The following is a 19004-nucleotide window of genomic DNA, read 5'->3' as shown; positions in this document are numbered from 1 at the left end:
ACTTACAAAGCTTTTGTCCGCAGCCTGATGGAGTATTGCTCTCCCCTCTGGGCTGGTGCTCCTGCCTCCCATCTTTCTCGGCTTCACGCTGCAGAAACCAAGGCATTTCGGATCATTGGCATCTCCTGCAATGAGGCTGAGTCTTTGGGCCTGTCACTCAATCACCGCAGGTTGGTCAGTGGTCGTTCTGTCTTCTACCGTCTCTTCTCCAGCCTCGCCCCCCTGCTCTCTCTGTGATTTGTCCCCACCACATTTCCGCAGGGTGCTCCACGTCCGCCAACAACCCTCTTCTGGTGAAACTACCAAAATCACGAATCACTGCTCACCTTCACTCTTTCATTCCTCTTTTTTTCCCACCTTTGGAATAAACTCCCTCACTCTATTCATTCCCATTCTCCCTCCAGGCCTTTAAAACAGCTGTTCAGGCATAAGTCACATTTGCTCTACGGCGAGGATACGGCGGCCGTACGCCCTCTGAATTGACAGAAACGTGCGGCGGCCGCAGAGTTTCTGCGGTGGCCTCAGGGTGGCCCTACGCTGTTTGGCTATATTTTACAGGCCGCAGGGGTCGCCGTGGAATTATAATGCGGAGTTATAACTTTTTCCATTTCTACGTTCGCCGTAGCAATTCGACAAGCCGAAACAAAAGAACTGGTAAAAAATAAAAATAAAAAGAAGAAACCACCCGTGACCGTCCGTCTGACCGCACGTTCGCCTTAGCCCCCCCCCCCCGCGGTCCCCCTACGGTCGCCTTGCGGGCACCTTGCGTCTGCCTTGAAAATTCTCTGGCCACTGCAGGAACGCCCTAAGGTCACCGTGCGACATCAAATCAAAGACCGTACGGCACCCCCACGTTTTCGGTCTCCACAATATATAAATACGCCGTGCGGCTCCCCTAAAAATAAAAACATATGTTACTGCTACATTGTGTGACCGTGGAAATACTGCGGCCGCCCTATAATTGCTAGTGGCCATAGATTTTGTAGACCCCACGGCCGCCGTGGAAAATGTGACTTGGGCCTCACCACCACCTCTTATCATCCCCCATCCAAAGCCTCGATCTTTTCTACCCCGATAATTCACCCAAGCCCACCTCCTTCAAATTCCCTGCTTTCCTTCCTGAAAGTCCATGCAATGTCCATCTTCTATTCCCCATGTTCCCCATCCCATCCCTCTCCCTTCCACAGATCTCCAAATGTCTCTGTTCCCCACTGTTTTGTCCTTCCCACTCCCTCCCCTCATGTCTCATGCCCCCCCCCCCTTGATGTGCGTTGTGTGTTCGCTCTCATATGAGCCTCCACAACGTATACAAATAAAAAATAAAAAAAAGGTGGAAGAGAAGGTTGTGGCCGCTTCACCATGTTGTTAATCTAAAGCGATTGTAAAAGTCCAGATAAATGGACATGTGGTGGAAGCATTGATTGACACCGGCAGCTCCGAGAGTTTTATCAGCAGCACAATGGTAAAAAGACCATAACTGGAAGGTCCACCCAGCTGAACATAGCGTAACCATGGCTTCAACCTCATTACAGTCTGGAGTACAGGGAAACTGTAAAGTTGAACTCGCCAAAGTGAGATTCATCTGTCGTGTTGTAAAGTTACTGGTACTCCGGAATTTATGTGCAGATCTCCTCTTGGGACACGACCGATTAAAGCATCACTCAAAAGTGGAGATACCCTTTGGTAGAGAAAAACCTCCTTTGACAGGAAGCGTAATAACAACCGCTACAGTATCACCACCCTTGCTGTTTGAAAATGTATCTCCCGAATTCAAACCGATCACCATCAAGTCTCAGTGATATTCAAACACCGATGCAAAGTTCATGGCATCTGAAACCAAGAGACGACTCGATGAAGGAATCACAGAACTCAGCGACTCACAATGGCGCGTGCAAGTCCTGGTGACATCAAATCAGAACCATAAAAGACGAATGGTTGTTGATTACTCACAAACGATCAATCGATTCACATTACTCGATGTCTATCCATTGCCACACAGAGACGACATGGTAGGCCATGTCCCGAAATACCGAGTCTTCAGGACAATTCATTTGTGAAGCACCAACCATCAGATTCCTATCACAGAGGAAGACAAACCCTATTCAGCATTTGATGAGAGTCAGAGACTTTATCAGTTCTGCAGAATTCCGTTTGGAGTTAGTGATGGGGAAGTAAGTTTCCAACGAATTATCGACATCATATCGCAGGAAAATCTAAAGCACACCAATCCTTACATGGTGATGTCACAGTGCGTGGAAAGAACCAGGTGGAGCACGATGAAAATTTGGACAAGTTCCGAAATATCACCAGAAAGTAGAACCTGCCATTCAACTTTGACAAATGTGTGTTCTCTGCAAAGATCATTGACCATTGACTTCCTTGGCGACACAATAGTCAACGGCACGATCAGACCCGATCCTGAACGCCTTCGCCCCCTTTGGGAGCTGTAACCTCCTCATGATATGCCATCATTGCGTCGTCTAATGAGTATGTTTGCCTCTGATTCGCAATGGATAACCCGATATTCTGAGAAAAATTTTGTCTCGTGCAATATCAAAGCTTCCCACAACAAACGGCTTCCGTATGCCTGGTGTTGGCTTAATGGTTCGGGTGGTGGGTTTGTAGATTAGAGTATCCTGAGTTCAAAACCTCCTCGTCTGTTGAATTAATTCCAGGTGTGGTTGACTACCTGTCATACTTACGCGGTTGGCAAAATAATTGCCAGCTTGCTGGTATCCTGTGCTTTGGCAGCACCAACGCTTTGCACAGAGTATGGTCCCAATGGATGGGTTGGAACAGCTTCCGTGGAGGCTTTCAATCGTCTCAAGGACGACATCGCCAACTCTGTGGTGGTGGCAATTGACAACACTGTGCCTTTTGTTGTGGAAACTAACGCCTCAGATTACGCAACCACCGCAATGCTTAATCAGCCCGCACGACCCGTTGCGTTTTTCTCGAGAACTCTCCCTGGTCGTGAACAGTGACATTCGGCAGTAGAGAAGGAGGCGGACACCATTGTGGAGGCACTACGTAGATGGAGACATTATTTACTGGGCAATCACTTTCAACTCGTCACTGACCAAAGATCTGTAGCATTTATGTTTGATGGTAAAAACGCTGGGAAAAAGAGGAACCATAAAATAATGAGATGGCACATTGAATTGTCTTGTGATCGCTATGACATTGTATCATGATGACCTTCCACTTTGTGGAAACCCTCCAGTGTAACTTCATCGCAGCAATGATCATTTGACCTGGAAAAGACAATGCTGCAGCAGACACCGTTTCACGGATCCACTATTCAGCAATTACTGACGAAACCCGACAAGACCTCCATCATTCATGATGCCATCCAGGAGTTACAAGGATGACTGACTTTGTGCGCTGTCGTATTCCACCCTTTTCCATCGAGGATGTGAAAAGAATGAGTGGTTGTTGTCCAGGTTGTGCTGAACTCAATCCCACATTCCATGCAGCTGCTCCAGGCACATTGATCAAAATGACTTCGCCCTTCGACAATTGTTGACGAATTCTAAAGGTTCCTGTTTACCTTTCCATGTGTTGACAAAACTTCAGCAACGGTCATGAAATATCTCTCAAGTATTCGCCATCTTAGGCATGCCTTCCGATATACATTCAGACCGAGGTTCACGCTTTATATCAGCTGAACTCAAACAATTTCTTCATGGACGCGGTGTGGTCACAAGCCGAACTACCAGCTACAACCCTCGAGGTAATGGACTGGTGGAAAGAAATAATGGCATCATTTGGAAAGCTGTGACTTTCGCTCTGAAGTCGCGAGGACGAATAATTGGACTGTGAAGCCTGGTGTTGGCTCAGTGGTTCAGGTGACGGCTTGGGATCCTAGGATCCTGAGTTCAAGCCCCGTCGGCCGCTGAATTAATACAACAGGGGGTTGACTCAGCCTGTCATACTTCCGAGGTTGGCGAAATGAGTACCAGTTCCAGTGTGTGTACTGGTGGAGGGTCACTGCATCAGCGACACAGTCGCGCTTCAAGAAATGATAGCTACCCCGGCAGCCAAGCTGCCATTCGACCACACACACATTCGACAGTGGGAGGTTGTCCTTCCTGATTCTCTGCATTCCATACGCTTGCTGCTTTGCACATCCACTAATGCCACTCCACATGAACGACTGTTTGCCTATTAGCACCGAAGCACCAGTGGTCACTACGTGCTGACCTGGTTGGCTTATCCTGGAACTGTGCTCATGAAGCGCCCGGTAAACCAGAGTAAGTATGAACCAATGGTGGATGAAGTGGAAATTATCGATGCCAATCCTGAGTGTGCTTACGTTCGACTCCGTGACGGCCAGGAGATCACTGTGTCAGTTCGCCATTTGGCACCCCTGGAGATGGGACCTCTTTGCACAGGAGGGAGCATATAATTCCCTTGAGGCAATAGTACGCTGGGCTCGAGACACGTGAGGAAACCCCATTTCTCCATCTATTGTCCTGAGGAAGAACTTCATTTGGTGACGTTAGTGGCAGCGAGCAGTGCAGCAGGGCTGGCAGTGGCGACGGCGCAGAGGGGATGGACAGCAGTGGCGTCGGTGCAGCAGGGGCGGGCAGCGGCGACGGCGGTGCAGCGGGGGTGGGCAGCGGCGACGGTGTGCAGTAGGGGCGGGCAGCGGTGACGGCGCAGAGGGGATGGGCAGCGGCGACGTCGCAGAGGGGAAGGGCAGCGGTGACAGCGGTGCAGCAGCGTTGACAACGGTGGTGCAGCAGGGATGGTGCAGAAGTTGTGGGCAGCGGCGACGGCGTGCAGCAGGGGCGGGCAGCGGCGACGGCGCAGAGGCGCAGGCAGCGGCAACGGCGGTGCAGCAGGGTGGCCAGTGGTGGTGCAGCTGGGACGGTGCAGAAGTTGTGGGCAGCGGCGGATGTGTAATAGGGCGGGCAGCAGCGGAGTTGCAGCGGGTCGGGCAGCGGGGGAGGAGCAGCTAGGGCGGGCAGAGGGGGTGGGCAGCAGCGGCGGCATCGCAGAAGGGGCAGGCAGTGGTGACGGCACAGTGGGGGCGTGCAGCGGTGACGGCGCAGCAGGAGCGGGCAGCGGTGACGGCACAGCAGGAGCGGGCAGCGGTGACGGCACAGCAGGAGCGGGCAGCGGTGACGGCGCAGCAGGAGCGGGCAGCGGTGACGGTGCAGGCAGTGGTGGAATTGCAGCGGGGGAAGGCAATGATGGAAGTGCAGTGTGTGCAGACAGTGGAGGAGGTGCAGTGGGTAGACAGTAGAGCAGGTGCAATGGGTACAGACATTGCAGGAGGTGCAGTGTGTGCAGGAAGTTGAGGATGTGCAGTGTGTGCAGGCAGTGATGGAGTGCAGTGGGCGCAGGAAATTCTGCAGAAGGTGCAGTCGTGGTGGGAGTGCAGCATGTGCAGGCATTTGTGGTTGTGCAGCGGGTGCAGGCAGTGGTGGAGGTAGAGTAGAGGCAGGCATTGGTGGAAGTGCAGTGGGTACAGACAGTGGAGGAGGTGCAGTGTGAGCAGGAGTTAAGGATGTGCAGCAGGTGCAGGAATTGGTGGGGATGTAGCGGTTGCAGGCAGTGGTGTTGCAGATGCAGGCAGTTGTGAGGGTGCAGTGGGTGCAGGTGGTGGTGGAGATGCAGAAATCGAAATTGGTCAACATAAAGTATGGGAGACGGTTTGTGTGGGTGATGAGACAATTAAAGATGTAGATTCTTTAATCTGCAGGAAGGATCGTCGACATGGAATTCTGTGCAATTTTGAAGGAGCAGGAGTTCGGGACATTGAAGGAAGTGTAAACAATATTGTATCGTTTCATGGCAGGAAGAAGTTGGTTGTGGTACGCCTCGGTGCGAATAGTGGAGGGAAAGTTTACTCAGAGGTTTTGAAAAATTGATACAGGCAATTAGGTAACCGGCTGAAAGCAAAGGGTTGTGAGGTCATGTTTTCTGAGATTCTCCCAAGATTAGGAAACAATATAGAAATTACGAGCAGAGCAATTGACTTCAACCAATGGTTGGAAGAATTGTGAAGGGAGGTACATTTTATATTTAAGAAGCAGTGGGAATCATTTCAGGGACAAAGGGAGTGTTTCCCGAATGATGGCAGTTTGTTAAATTGAAAGGAGGCAGCAAGGTTTGCAGTGGGAATTGAGGAAGGAATTCAGGCTTGTTTTTTTAGGTCAGAGGATGGTGGGGAAGGTATTGTGGAAGGAACAGATGATGTAATGATGATGAGTAAGGCCAGGCAAGAAAATAAAATTTCAGGAACGGAAAAGTTCAATGGACAATTCATTGTCCAATGCCAGAAATTTAAATGCCATACCAATGCCAGAAATTTAAATAATAAGATGGAAGAGCTTGAAGCCAAAGTGGGTAGCAAGGAGTACGATATAGTTACAGTGAGTGACTGGTAGGTCTGTTTTTCTGGCTCTGGGTGGGAAGGAAGAGGAGGAAGGAGAACATGAAGAATTCAAAAGGGCATGTGGGAAGGGAAGAGTATTGATTATGGGGATTTTAACTTGCCAGGGATAGATTGGGTCCATGAACAGGAGTTGTAGATGAATGGGAGTTCTAGTGCACCCATGCAAATGAATGGGGAAAACTGTGAATTGAACCCTGAAAACCCCTAAACAGGAGTCTAATTCCTCCCATACAAATGTATTGGGAGAACTTTCTGACTCGAGACCCATCAGGACAAAAAGAGGAGAATGATTTTCTGCCATACAAGCTCATGTTAAATTGAGACTGTCTCAGGGCCCAAAAAAACCTCATACAAATTAATAGGGGAAGCTTTCTTGCTCATATCAAGGCTTATTTGGTCAAAAGAGGAGAATGATTTTCTCTCCCCCTCTGACTCAGTCCATGAGGTCAAAAGAAGAGATCGATCTCTGCCCCATTACTTACTCCACTCAAATTGTGATCCAACGAATATTTGATCATGTTCTATTTGCGGTAATAAATTAATTTTCCTATTACATTCATCCCAATCGAGTATGTTCACAAATATTATTTTAGAACTTAGTTCATGGACTAAATATCTTTGTTGAGCAGAGATAAAATGATAAACTTCTCTTAATGCTCTTGTTTGACCAGCTCCTGAGCCTCAGATTATTTTTGCATAAGCCCAAGCCCAAGTTTCAATTTCGTACTGATCATCTTCTTCATAATGAACCTATCAACTTTTTCTCTCAAGGTTGGATTTTGTATCAGAGACAAATTATACAACATTTCTCTATCAGCTTCATGCTTTTCTTCCAAAGTTGTGGTATTCCCATAATAAATATCATACCTCATGCACATTATATCAACCCTATTGATGGGTTTACTCCATGGTTTAGGATTGTCTGCCTCATCTGATCTTTTATCGAAGTTTGTCCCTGGACCACAGGAAGAATACCCTGGTAGATTTAATTCCTCTGGTATTCCAGAAGTTGTAAATTTACTTCCTGATAAAAACTTTTGCATATCTCCTCCGAGTTTGTGTTTGGAGATAAATTGACTCTTTTTTTTGAACCACACACCGAACATGTACCTTTTTGTATGACCCTATTATTTTTACTTTTAATAAATGAAATATTTTTAGTAATAGATTTCTTTTTACATTTGAGACAATAACTCATTTATTTATAAGAAAAATTCCAACAGAGTGCTATAACCTTTTTCGTTTCCAACATGCACATTTGAATCTTACTTTATAAAACATAAAGGATCCTCAGAAATGTCTTCACTCTCTCCTCCATTTATTAAAGGAAAAAAATGAAAAACTTTAATCAAAGTCAATATCTTTCCCTTGAAAACGATGCCAATAGTCTTGTCAAAAATATTTCTAATACACTTGTCAATTCTTTGTTTTCCTCCTCGGAACGTTGAGATTTATTTATTTTCTGTAATACCCCCAATCTTTTTTTAATCTCACTGGTTTCCATATTTTCATATTTATTTATTCTCTCTCTTTCCTCCCTCTCCTCCTTCTCTCTCTTTTCCCTCTCCTCCTTCTCTCTCTTCTCCTTCTATCTCTTCAACTCCTTCCTCGTCACTTACTATCCTTGAATCACTTCCACCCCATAAAATATCACACATATATTCATCAGGATTTCTTGTTATTGCTGTATCCAAAATATTTTTTTTACAACAGGAAACCAATAAAATTTATTTTGAATTTCTAAAAGAGCCTTACATTTTCTTAACTTTAAAATTCTTTCACTATTTAACATTTTAGTTAAATCCAAAGTTGTTGGTTTATTAACATCAGTATAAAGCCAATCTTTTATTGAGAATACCTCATTCTTATGTTGTGGAACATATTTATTAAAATATCGAATACCCTTTTCTTGAAGGTATGCTTGGACACAGAAATGATAATTTTCCTGAAGCCTTCTTGCTGTCATTTATATATTAGAAATATGTCAGAATAATATTATGACATGAAACACCTCCCCAGCTTCCCAGAGTTAAATCATTTTGTATTTCCTTACTTATTATATATAATCCAGTTTTTTCTGTTTTCATGATATAAACTCAGGCAAAACCATTATTATATTTACCCTTATTAAATTATTTTATTTGTTGTTTACTAATCGTGCTTCCACAAAACCCATTTTCTTTCCCAAGTGGATAATATTCTTCCTTACGGGACTGATTTAATTGTTCCAGGTCTTCTAGGTCAATTTTAAATGACCAATTACACCCAAAATCATTCATATCACACCCCCATTGTTCTATTCTCATACAAACGATACGCCCTTCTTTATAAAAATTTATTTTAATTTGAACTGTGAATTCTGTATGACCTGGAGATAAAATCAACACTTCTGTATCTTTCGAATACACGGCCGTTTTATTTAAGGATATACATGTTGTAATAAATCACTTAATCTCACCAAGTCATTCGCGTCAGTCGGGCTTGGATAGTTTATTAAGTTATAAGCATTTTTCATGTTAATATTTTTTGTTTTACTATATTTCTGTCATTCAGCCTGTGCCTTTGTGTAATAATTTGAAAATCAATATCCAGTTCTTGGGATACACCAAAGATAGAACCATCTTTACCAACATAAGTCATTTATATTAGATTAAAAATAATGTCATAAAAAATTATTATTGATGAGCTGAAGTAACACATGTAGACATAATTGACGACAACACTTGGAATTTAATTCTTGGACTTGAAATGTTTGATAAACACCATTCTGTAAAAATTTTATGACTTCAACAGGTGGTGGAAGACCAAGATTATCAAAATAATGTTTGTCTTGACTATTAAAAATACAAACCTAATGACAACCGTTCCCATTATTATCTTCTAAGTTCATAATCATATTCTTTGTATGTTTAGGCACGTTTGTTAATTCATCTCTCGTACAAATAACCACATTATGAATGATTAATTTCTTACAATATCCTTTCTTACAACACTCTGACTGCACTCCAATATTTCTAACAACAAGCTGTAAATTTGATGTTGTATTCTTTCAAATTATTTAAACCACTCATCAATGCTCATTTATTGATAAGAAAGATATAATCCATTACCCCTTTTAGTCAATTTTACACCTGCTTGTGCGATAGAAGAAAGCATATCTCCAACTAACAATCTCGCTTTATCAGGCAGACTTTCAAGTTTTTCAGCAAAATCTACAATTACACCAATTCCACTAATTTGTTTCTCCAACTCTTTGTTATGTCTTTCCAATTCTTTTTGAGCCTGGAGTTGAGCCTTACTTTTGTTGGCAGTTTTCACCGCTGTTGAAATCCCACCCGTCAATGCTCCAACCGCACTTAATCCAGCAAATAAAGGAATTAGAAATGGGAGAAATCCTCCACTCGTCTCTCTTATTGAATATTTTTTCAACATTGGTTTTGTCATTTTAAGTTTTCGTGAGCCAGTATCGTTCAAGATTTTAACCTGTTCTCTTGTAAGAAAAACATCAATTCTTACTACTCTTTTTCTCTGAATTGTATTAACGTTAATCATACAAGGCCTTTGATTTTGAACACAAGATGAGAGTTTATGAAGATTGATTTGATTAACATATACCCCAGTTGGTACTTTACCACTCATTTATTTTACAAAAAATGATGTGAGACTAATCATAACACCATTATCTCTATTAATGTGTAATTCTGTTTCTTCCAAAAGCAAACAATATGAATCAACTTCTTTACTCTCTCCTCTTTCAATGTAAATGGAAGTATCCACTCGATTCGACTTTATAGTTTCCTTTTGAGCACTCAGGTCAAATGCATAGATTGTATCCAAACTTTTAAATGCTGTCAGATCCAAAATAGGTTCTTTATTTCCATTACTTTCACACAACTTTTGGTAAGACTTGTATGCTTCAGCAAAATCATTTTTTTAAAAATTAATTTCCAATCTATCTCATGGATAAAGTGTTCCATAGAGAGAAACACGAAGTTGTTTCACCTTAGCATTATCACTCAATGCATTATTCTTATCTGTAGCAGTATCGCCATCTGGTTTAAAAAAAAAAAATGATCCACAGACATCGTGGCTTTCCTTCCAGAACACCCAAATTCCACGTGTAAGTGGTTTGGTTTGGTTTAACGTGTTGACATCTTCTTTTGAGGTATGATACACCGAGTGGTTTCTTTGAGTTAGTCTTCTGTTCAACATCTCTTCTGTTTTAAGATTAGGAGTATATTTACTAATATACCAACTCATTTCATCAATTACAAATTTATTCTGAGCACCAAAAGCATTACCAACACCAAAAAGTAATCTATTTTCAATATCATTCCTCTGTAGTTGAAATATAATTTTAAGACCATACAGAACTTTATCATGATCACAAAATCCAAGTATACCTTTAAGAGGAATTGCCACAGTAAAACTATTAACTGCTTTTGCATCATCATTATACATTCCTTTCCTTTGATTATATCCAGGGTCTGTATTTGTTCCCATTGACATATCAGAAAGAAAACCTTCGAAAGCCCAATTTTCCCATTCTATCACTGAATGAATATAGTGTAAATTTCATCATTTCAGATACAGCAGAGACATAATTAACTGCTTCAACTTCTTGTGTTCCAATGTACAAACGAACACTATCAAACATTTTCCAGAAGAAATCATTGACGAGTGTTGCGTTTGTGTTATTCCCAGCCTGAGTGAATGTAAATTTACACAACAAGAAACTTTTGGATGGATTCAAATAAGTTTGTTGATTATTTATGTGGTGAATTGAGGTGAATTGAGGGACATGACGCGGGATCACATGTTGTGCGTCTCGCGTATAAGGGGAGGTCTCCGCGGCATGGGGTGATTGTCCCCGGGGCATTGCCATTTACATCGGCTGTTCACTTGATGCTCGTTGACTGAAGGTGCTCATTGACTGGTGAGAATGGAGATTATATCGAACTCCGTGCTTACGCGGATTTAGTCTGCAATGATTAATCGCACATGTATACGTTACTGCTTATGTACTCCTAGCTGAACCTGTATTCCCCGGTGTGCCCGCAGAAGCGGCTCCAATCAAATGGAATAAAGCCTAAACTCTGAAGGTTCTTCTCTCGCTCTCATTTCAATTTATTCCATTTGGTTTTCTCGGCTCTCTCAACCAACGATGGACAAGATCTACAAACCAGAGAGGTTCAACGCAGACCCAAACGCGACTGACGCAGAAATGAAATGGTCGCATTGGTTCTGTTCCTTCTCACACTATCTGACCATCATCGAGGAGGGAGCTGACAAATTTGCCGCTCTCGTGAATCATGTCTCGCCCAGCGTGTACAGGCTCTTCTCGGAGTGTGACACCTACGAAGCAGCGATCGACGTGCTGCAAGCGCTCTACGTGAAGCCCAAGAACGAGGTATACATACGACATCTTCTCAACACACGCAAGCAAGCAGCCGGGGAGACAATCGATCAGTTCCTGCAAGCTCTGAATCAGCTGGGAAAAGACGGCAGCTTCCGGGCCGTAAGTGCCGAGGAACACCGAAAGGAAGCCACACGGGAGGCATTCATCCAAGGACTCAGATCAGCCCACATACGGCAACGCTTACTAGAGAAAGCGCAACCCACTCTTGACAAGGTAGTCGATCAGGAACGAGCGATGGATACGGCTCAGCAGCAATCTGAGTCATTTGGGACACCGATGCTGCTAATGAACGCTGCTACGATGGGAACCCAAGGAACCCCACTGGCACAGACACAGCCAGACATAGGGGATGGAGAAACACCCGAGGAGCCGGATACCCAGGCCACGTCAAACTCCTCAGCAACTGCTCCGGTTGGTAAATGCTTCTTTTGTGGGTACAAAAGGCACCCTCGTCAAAAATGTCCCGCCAGAGATGCCACATGCATGAATTGCGACAAGAAAGGGCATTATGCCAGGGTATGTAAATCTACTCTAAGGAGAAATAAACCCACTTCTGCGGCTCTCTACTCGCAAAATAAATTAACTGCAGCCTCCCCGGGGAATCTATCCAAGGCTATCATCAACGTACGAATTAACGGGCATATGGCTGAGGCACTGATTGATACCGGTAGCTCTGAAAGTTTCGTCAACAGCTCGCTAGTGAAGGGCAGGAAATGGATAATCCACCCGACTGACAATACGGTATGCATGGCCGCCACCTCACTACAATCCCGCGTACGAGGGTACTGCAATGTTGAATTGGACGTAAAAGGGTACACGCATCGGGATGTAAGGGTACTGGTGCTTCGTGATTTGTGCGCAGACGTAATTCTGGGTCATAATGTCCTCAAGCAGCACACAAGCGTCGAAATACCCTTTGGAGGAAGCAAGCCTCGTCTAATTTTAAATGCGTTGACCACCGCGGAGGTGACGTCCCCCCAGCTGTTCGCTAACTTGTCGCCGGTCTGCAAACCGATAGCGATTAAATCGCGGCGATATACCACTGCTGACATGAATTTCATCACCTCAGAAATCAAGCGATTACTGGAAGAAGGAATTATAGAACCGAGCGATTCGCCATGGCGCGCACAGGTGTTAGTAACCAGCAGTCAGAACCATAAGAAACGAATGGTTGTCGATTATTCCCAAACGGTCAATCGCTTTACCCAACTCGATGCCTACCCCCTGCCGCGCATAGACGAGATGGTCGAACGCGTGGCCAATTATAAGGTATTCAGCACCATCGACTTGCGAAGCGCCTATCATCAAATTCCCATCCGAGAGGAAGACAAACCTTACACCGCATTCCAGGCAGGGAGGCGCCTCTACCAATTCAGGAGAATACCTTTCGGTGTCACGAATGGGGCAGCTTGCTTCCAACGGGTTATGGACGACATCATCTCAGATGAAAACCTCAAAGACACTTTTGTTTACGTGGACAATGTCACAGTGTGCGGTAGGGATCAGGGGGAACATGATAGGAATCTGGACAGATTCTTGAGCATTGCTAAAAAATATAATCTGACTCTCAACTACGAGAAATGCATATTCTCGGCAAGGTCAATTGACCTTCTCGGCTACACAATAGCCGACGGCACAATTAAGCCTGATCCTGAACGATTGCACCCACTTCGTGAGCTACCCCCACCTCAGGACCTGCAGGCAATGCGCCGGGTGATCGGCATGTTCGCTTACTATGCAAGATGGATTTCGCAATACTCCGAGAAAATACATCCCCTAGTGCATTGCAAAAACTTTCCACCAGATGCCGCTGTTGTAAGAGCTTTCCACAACCTCAAGGATGATATCAGTAAGTCCGTGGTTTTATCGATCGATAGCTCGGTGCCCTTTGTGGTGGAAACCGACGCTTCAGATCACGCCATAGCTGCTACACTTAATCAGTCTGGGCGGCCGGTCGCGTTCTTCTCGAGAACTCTCTCTAGAAGCGAGCAGAGACACTCAGCGATAGAAAAGGAAGCGTACGCCATCGTCGAAGCGCTGCGGAAATGGAGACATTATTTACTGGGAAACCACTTCACGCTCGTTACGGACCAACGATCCGTGGCATTCATGTTTGATGGGAAAAATAACGGGAAAATTAAGAATGAAAAAATTATGAGATGGCGGATAGACCTAGCTTGCTACAGTTACGACATTGTTTACCGGCCCGGGAAGGAAAACCCTGCTGCAGATACCTTCTCTCGGGTCTACAGTTCGGCAACAATCAGTCAGGCTTTGCAAGACCTACACGTGTCTCTCTGCCACCCAGGGGTAACCAGAATGGCACATTTCGTGCGCAGACAAAATCTTCCCTATTCTGTTGAAGATATTAAACAAATGAATGCTTCATGCCCTGTTTGTGCTGAACTAAAACCCAGATTTTATGGCGCGGCATCTGGCAGACTGATCAAGGCCACTTCCCCCTTCGAGAGACTAAACATCGACTTCAAAGGGCCCCTGCCGACCGAGACAGACAACAGATACATATTCACCGTTGTTGATGAATATTCAAGGTTCCCTTTCGCATTTCCGTGCTCGGATATGACCTCGGGCACTGTCGTGAGATGTCTCTCTGACCTCTTCGCTATGTTTGGGAAGCCTTCGTACATACATTCAGACAGAGGGCCGTGTTTCATGTCGGCCGGGCTAAAACAATTCCTACTAGAGCTCGGCATAGCAACTAGTCGAACGACGGGTTACAACCCACAGGGAAACGGGCAGGTGGAACGGTATAATGGAGTTATTTGGAAAGCCGTAACTCTGGCGCTGAAATCGAGAGGACTGGGCCCCGAGCGGTGGGAGGTTACTCTTCCCGACGCTCTGAATTCCATATGCTCTTTGCTCTGCACGTCCACCAATGCAACTCCTCACGAACGAATGTTTACTCACCAGCGACGTTATGTTGACGGTCAAACGGTGCCCAACTGGCTGACCCATCCCGGAACAGTGTTCATGAAACGCCCGGTATGACAAAGCAAGTATGAACCCCTGGTGGAGGGGGTCGAACTCATCGATACTAATCCAGAGTATGCTCATGTCAGGCTCCCGGATGGCAGGGAGACCACTGTGTCGGTTCGCCATCTGGCTCCCTCAGGTACTCCTCCCGCAGGTACACCACCTTCTGGCACTCCTCCTTCTGACATCCCCTCCCCAGGTGTTCCCCCCCCAGGAACTCCACCGGGCGACGGGGCTGCCGCGTTCCACCCGAGAGCGATCGAGGAGTCATCCCCGGCACAAGTCGAGGCTCACCAAGAGGATCGGGAGTCTCCCTCAAGTGAAACTGCCATTTACTCCCGGAGAGGTCGACGAATAAGGCCCCTCGACGACTCAATCTGTAAAGGGGATTATCGGCATTCTCGCTGCTCATGCTCCTATATGCTCATTATATCATATATCGATGCTCATTTCCATGCTCCTACAACTCAAAATAATCACTGCTTGGCATGTATGCTTCTGTAGACCTATTAGTCCGCGTTGCTTGAAATGTATACTCCTATAGTGCTAAAGCAATCATGGTGTGTAAGATGGGCCCCTAGTTGCATTTTAAAGGTGGGGAGAATGTGGTGAATTGAGGTGAATTGAGGGACATGACGCGGGATCACATGTTGTGCGTCTCGCGTATAAGGGGAGGTCTCCGCGGCATGGGGTGATTGTCCCCGGGGCATTGCCATTTACATCGGCTGTTCACTTGATGCTCGTTGACTGAAGGTGCTCATTGACTGGTGAGAATGGAGATTATATCGAACTCCGTGCTTACGCGGATTGTCTGCAATGATTAATCGCACATGTATACGTTACTGCTTATGTACTCCTAGCTGAACCTGTATTCCCCGGTGTGCCCGCAGAAGCGGCTCCAATCAAATGGAATAAAGCCTAAACTCTGAAGGTTCTTCTCTCGCTCTCATTTCAATTTATTTCAAAAGTTTTTGTACCATTTGCATTCCAGTCCATTCCAGCTATTGCATTCAGCTTGAAGTGATCTTCTTTTTTACTGGAGTTTGAGATAACAGTATCATCCAAATCATTGATACTATCAATTGCTTCCATACTGGTAGTTATTTAGGAAAAAAGATGTTAAAACTTTTGAAACCCTGACCCAAGTTTTGAATTATTTTCTGTCGTTCTTGGGGTGACAACTGAGTTTTGCTTTTCTCAATTTCTTTAATCGCTTGTAATTTATGAGATTCCTTTTGGGCATCTTTGATACTCTTTATAGCACCTGATACATTTCCCACAGCAGAAGCAGTTCCGGTTCCGGTTTTAGAGCAGCGAGAGGTCTCCTTTGGGGCTCCCTGTTGACGTTCTCAAAGCTAAGTTTCCGGTTGTTATTTGTCCCGTTTTAACTGTTTAATTTTCTCACCTACATGTTACTGTGTGTTGCTAGTTCGGTTTTGTTTCAAAAATCGTGCTATTTTGTGAGTATTTTTGTCGACGTTCTTACCTGTGCTTGAGGCCTAGGCCTAGGCTTGAGGCCTACCGGTTCCACTCGGTGTTCGATCGTTTTTTTTTTTTTTGTTTGTTTTTTCTCCCCATTACCTTCAATTTCTATCCTCCCCATTACCTTCAATTTTGATCCTCCCCACTTTCCAAACATCCCCCATTCTCCCAACTAATCTCTTTCTTATCTCAAAAAAAAAAATAAAATACCCTACAACAACAACAACACGCTCACCATCTCCCGATTCTGCTTCTTCTTCTTCCTCTTAACTTCCTCCTCGTCTTCTTCCTCGATTTTTTTTTTCTTACACTTCCATGACCTAATCTGTTGAACTCTCTCATATATTAATATTAACAACAAAAAAATATATATATATATATACCCAACAACAACAACAACATGCTCACCTTCTCCCGATTCTGCTTCTTCTTCTTTCTCTTAACCTCCTCCTCGTCTTCTTCCTCGATTTTTTTTTTTTTTTTACACTTCCATGACCTAATCTGTTGAACTCTCTCATACATTATTTTTAACCACAAAAACGATCTTAAAATGCTTCATCTTCCTCTCTCACACATGTGGTACTCTTTACTGTTTCACAATGCACTACTCTTCTGCTATTTTAACAGACTGCTCTCATTTCGACCTCTCCTTCATTCCTTGCCTAAAAAATCCAACTATTACAGCGCTTCTTCTCTCCATTCTCTGAATTCGCCTTCATTGCATCCATCAAGAATTGTGTTAAATCGCATCTCTGACCTAAAACTTTTAAAAACGACAGTTTGCCATGGATGCTCGCTTTCCATCAAACATTCTTTTTTTCCAACTTCAGTGCCAACTCACCCCCCTCACCCCTCACTCTCACTCTCAAAGCAACCATCCCACTCTTCTCCCTCCAAGCCTCCCTCTCACCTCTCTCAAAAATCCCCCCTCACCTTTCTCCCACCTTTCATCCCCCTCACTCTTCCTTCTCAAAGTTGCCCCCCTCTCATCCAACAACCTGCCTCCCTCCACTGCCCTCTCACCTCCATCTCTTCACTCCACCTCCTCAAATCCTCAACTGCCTTCTTCCTTGTCTCTTGTCCCCCTCTCCCCCAGCACCACAGAGCCTTTTCTCCTCCTCATTCGGCCCCCTCCCCTCACTGTTCTGCAATACCCCACACTCAAACAGCAACCCTCCTTACCTGCCCTCCTCATCCCTTGTCCACCCTCCCCCTCCCCCTCCACCTCCTGCACCCAAAGCCTCCTCCCCTACCTCTTCATTAAAAGTGTGGACCTCAAATATCCGGGGCCTTCGCTCAAACCTTTCAGATCTTTCCATACAGGTTGCCACTGACAAACCAGACATTATCTGCCTAACAGAAACTTTCCTCTCCCAAGACGTGTCTGACTCCCAAGTATCTCTCCCTGGTTACTCCCTCTTACGGTATGACAGACCTGAGCCTCGTCCTGGTGGAGGTGTTGCTCTCTTCATCAAAGACTCTATACCTCACTCTCCATGCACTGCTCTCACTCCCCCACACCCCCAGGAATACCTCTGGCTTCGGCTTCCCCTCCACTCCCACCTCATGTTTATATGTGTACTGTACCGTCCACCGAACAGTGATGACTCCATCTACACCTCACTATCCGAAAACATGGACCATCTTCTATCTTCTCATCCAAACTCTCTCTTCCTCTTATGTGGTGACTTCAATTGTCATCACGCCAGTTGGCTCGGTGTGGGTACCTCTCTCACCTGCCATGGCACCTCAGCAAAAGCTTTCTGCGACTCATTGGGACTGACTCAATCGGTCAACTTCCCGACCCGGATCTCAACGAATGGTACTCCATCTCTTCTGGATCTGATTTTGACAAATTTCCCTGACAATATCTGCTGCTCTTCCTTCGCTCCAATTGGTTCTTCTGACCACGTCTTTGTCAAAGTGGACATCTCTCTGGCTGTTATCAGAGAACCACCTCACCGCCGTTGAGTCTGGCATTTCACTCAAGCCGACTGGCAGGGTCTCCGAGCAGCCATCAAACTGACAGACTGGTCTCCTATCACTACTTTCTCAAACATCAACTCATCCTGGGAATTCTTTCAAAGAAACTTGCTCTCCCTCATGCACAGATTTATCCCCTCTCATGTTCAGTTATCCTACCCTTCCTCCCGCCCTTGGTTCACTGAAGCTTGTGGTGAGGCAGTTGTCCTGAAACAACTTGCCTTTGCCTCGTGGAAAGCAAACCCAACTGAGGGCAATCTCAGTTCTTTCCACAAAGCTCGGAACAAGTGTGTATCTACCCTCAGGAGAGCCAGAAAACAACATCTTTCTCATCTCAAGTCTGAACTCTCAAACCTCTCTCCCTCCTCAAAATTCTGGTGGCGTTTAATCAAATCTGTTTCTGGTGTATGTTCCCCCTCCATCCCCTCCCTTACCTCAAATGGCCGCACTGCTGATTCCACACGTGATAAAGCTGAATGTCTAAACTCGGTGTTTGCAGCTAAATCTTGTGTCCGAAACCCATCACTATCTCTACCCACTTTACCCAGTCGCACCCAACTGTCCCTGGACTCTGTATCCTTTTCTCCTGACAAGGTGGAGAGCTTGCTTTCAAACCTCGAGTCAGATTCTGCAACCGGTCCAGATGGCATCAGCCCACGTGTCCTCAATGCCTGCTCTTCTGCTCTTGCTCACCCACTCTCTGTTCTATTCACCCTCTCA

General features: G+C 45.2%; 2 protein-coding genes across 3 annotated transcripts in view; one reads left to right on the top strand and one right to left on the bottom strand.

Annotated features, from left to right (window-relative positions):
- Positions 1-19004, bottom strand: part of LOC147021012 (uncharacterized) — a 420342-nt gene that overhangs the window by 196280 nt on the left and 205058 nt on the right. The gene's annotated exons all lie outside the window — the stretch shown is intronic.
- Positions 11096-15732, top strand: LOC147021014 (uncharacterized). The gene is made up of 2 exons (XM_085893623.1): positions 11096-12236; positions 15019-15732. Exons 1-2 carry the CDS (start codon positions 11571-11573, stop codon positions 15175-15177), a joined length of 825 nt encoding a protein of 274 aa, XP_085749749.1. The 5' UTR covers positions 11096-11570; the 3' UTR covers positions 15178-15732.

The sequence above is a fragment of the Eptatretus burgeri genome, chromosome 8 (assembly GCF_056783735.1).
Source record: "Eptatretus burgeri isolate ZD-2024b chromosome 8, Ebu_testis_v1, whole genome shotgun sequence".
NCBI classification, from domain to species: Eukaryota; Metazoa; Chordata; class Myxini; order Myxiniformes; family Myxinidae; genus Eptatretus; species Eptatretus burgeri.
The sequence above is the reverse complement of the archived record's forward strand: the minus strand, read 5'-3'. Positions and strand labels throughout refer to the sequence as shown.

Coding starts and splice junctions, on each gene's coding strand:
- LOC147021014 (XM_085893623.1), top strand. CDS start 11,571: ATGGACAAGATCTACAAACCAGAGAGGTTCAACGCAGACCCAAACGCG. Junction 12,237..15,018: donor ACTCCTCAGCAACTGCTCCG/GTTGGTAAATGC, acceptor TCCCCTCCCCAG/GTGTTCCCCCCCCAGGAACT.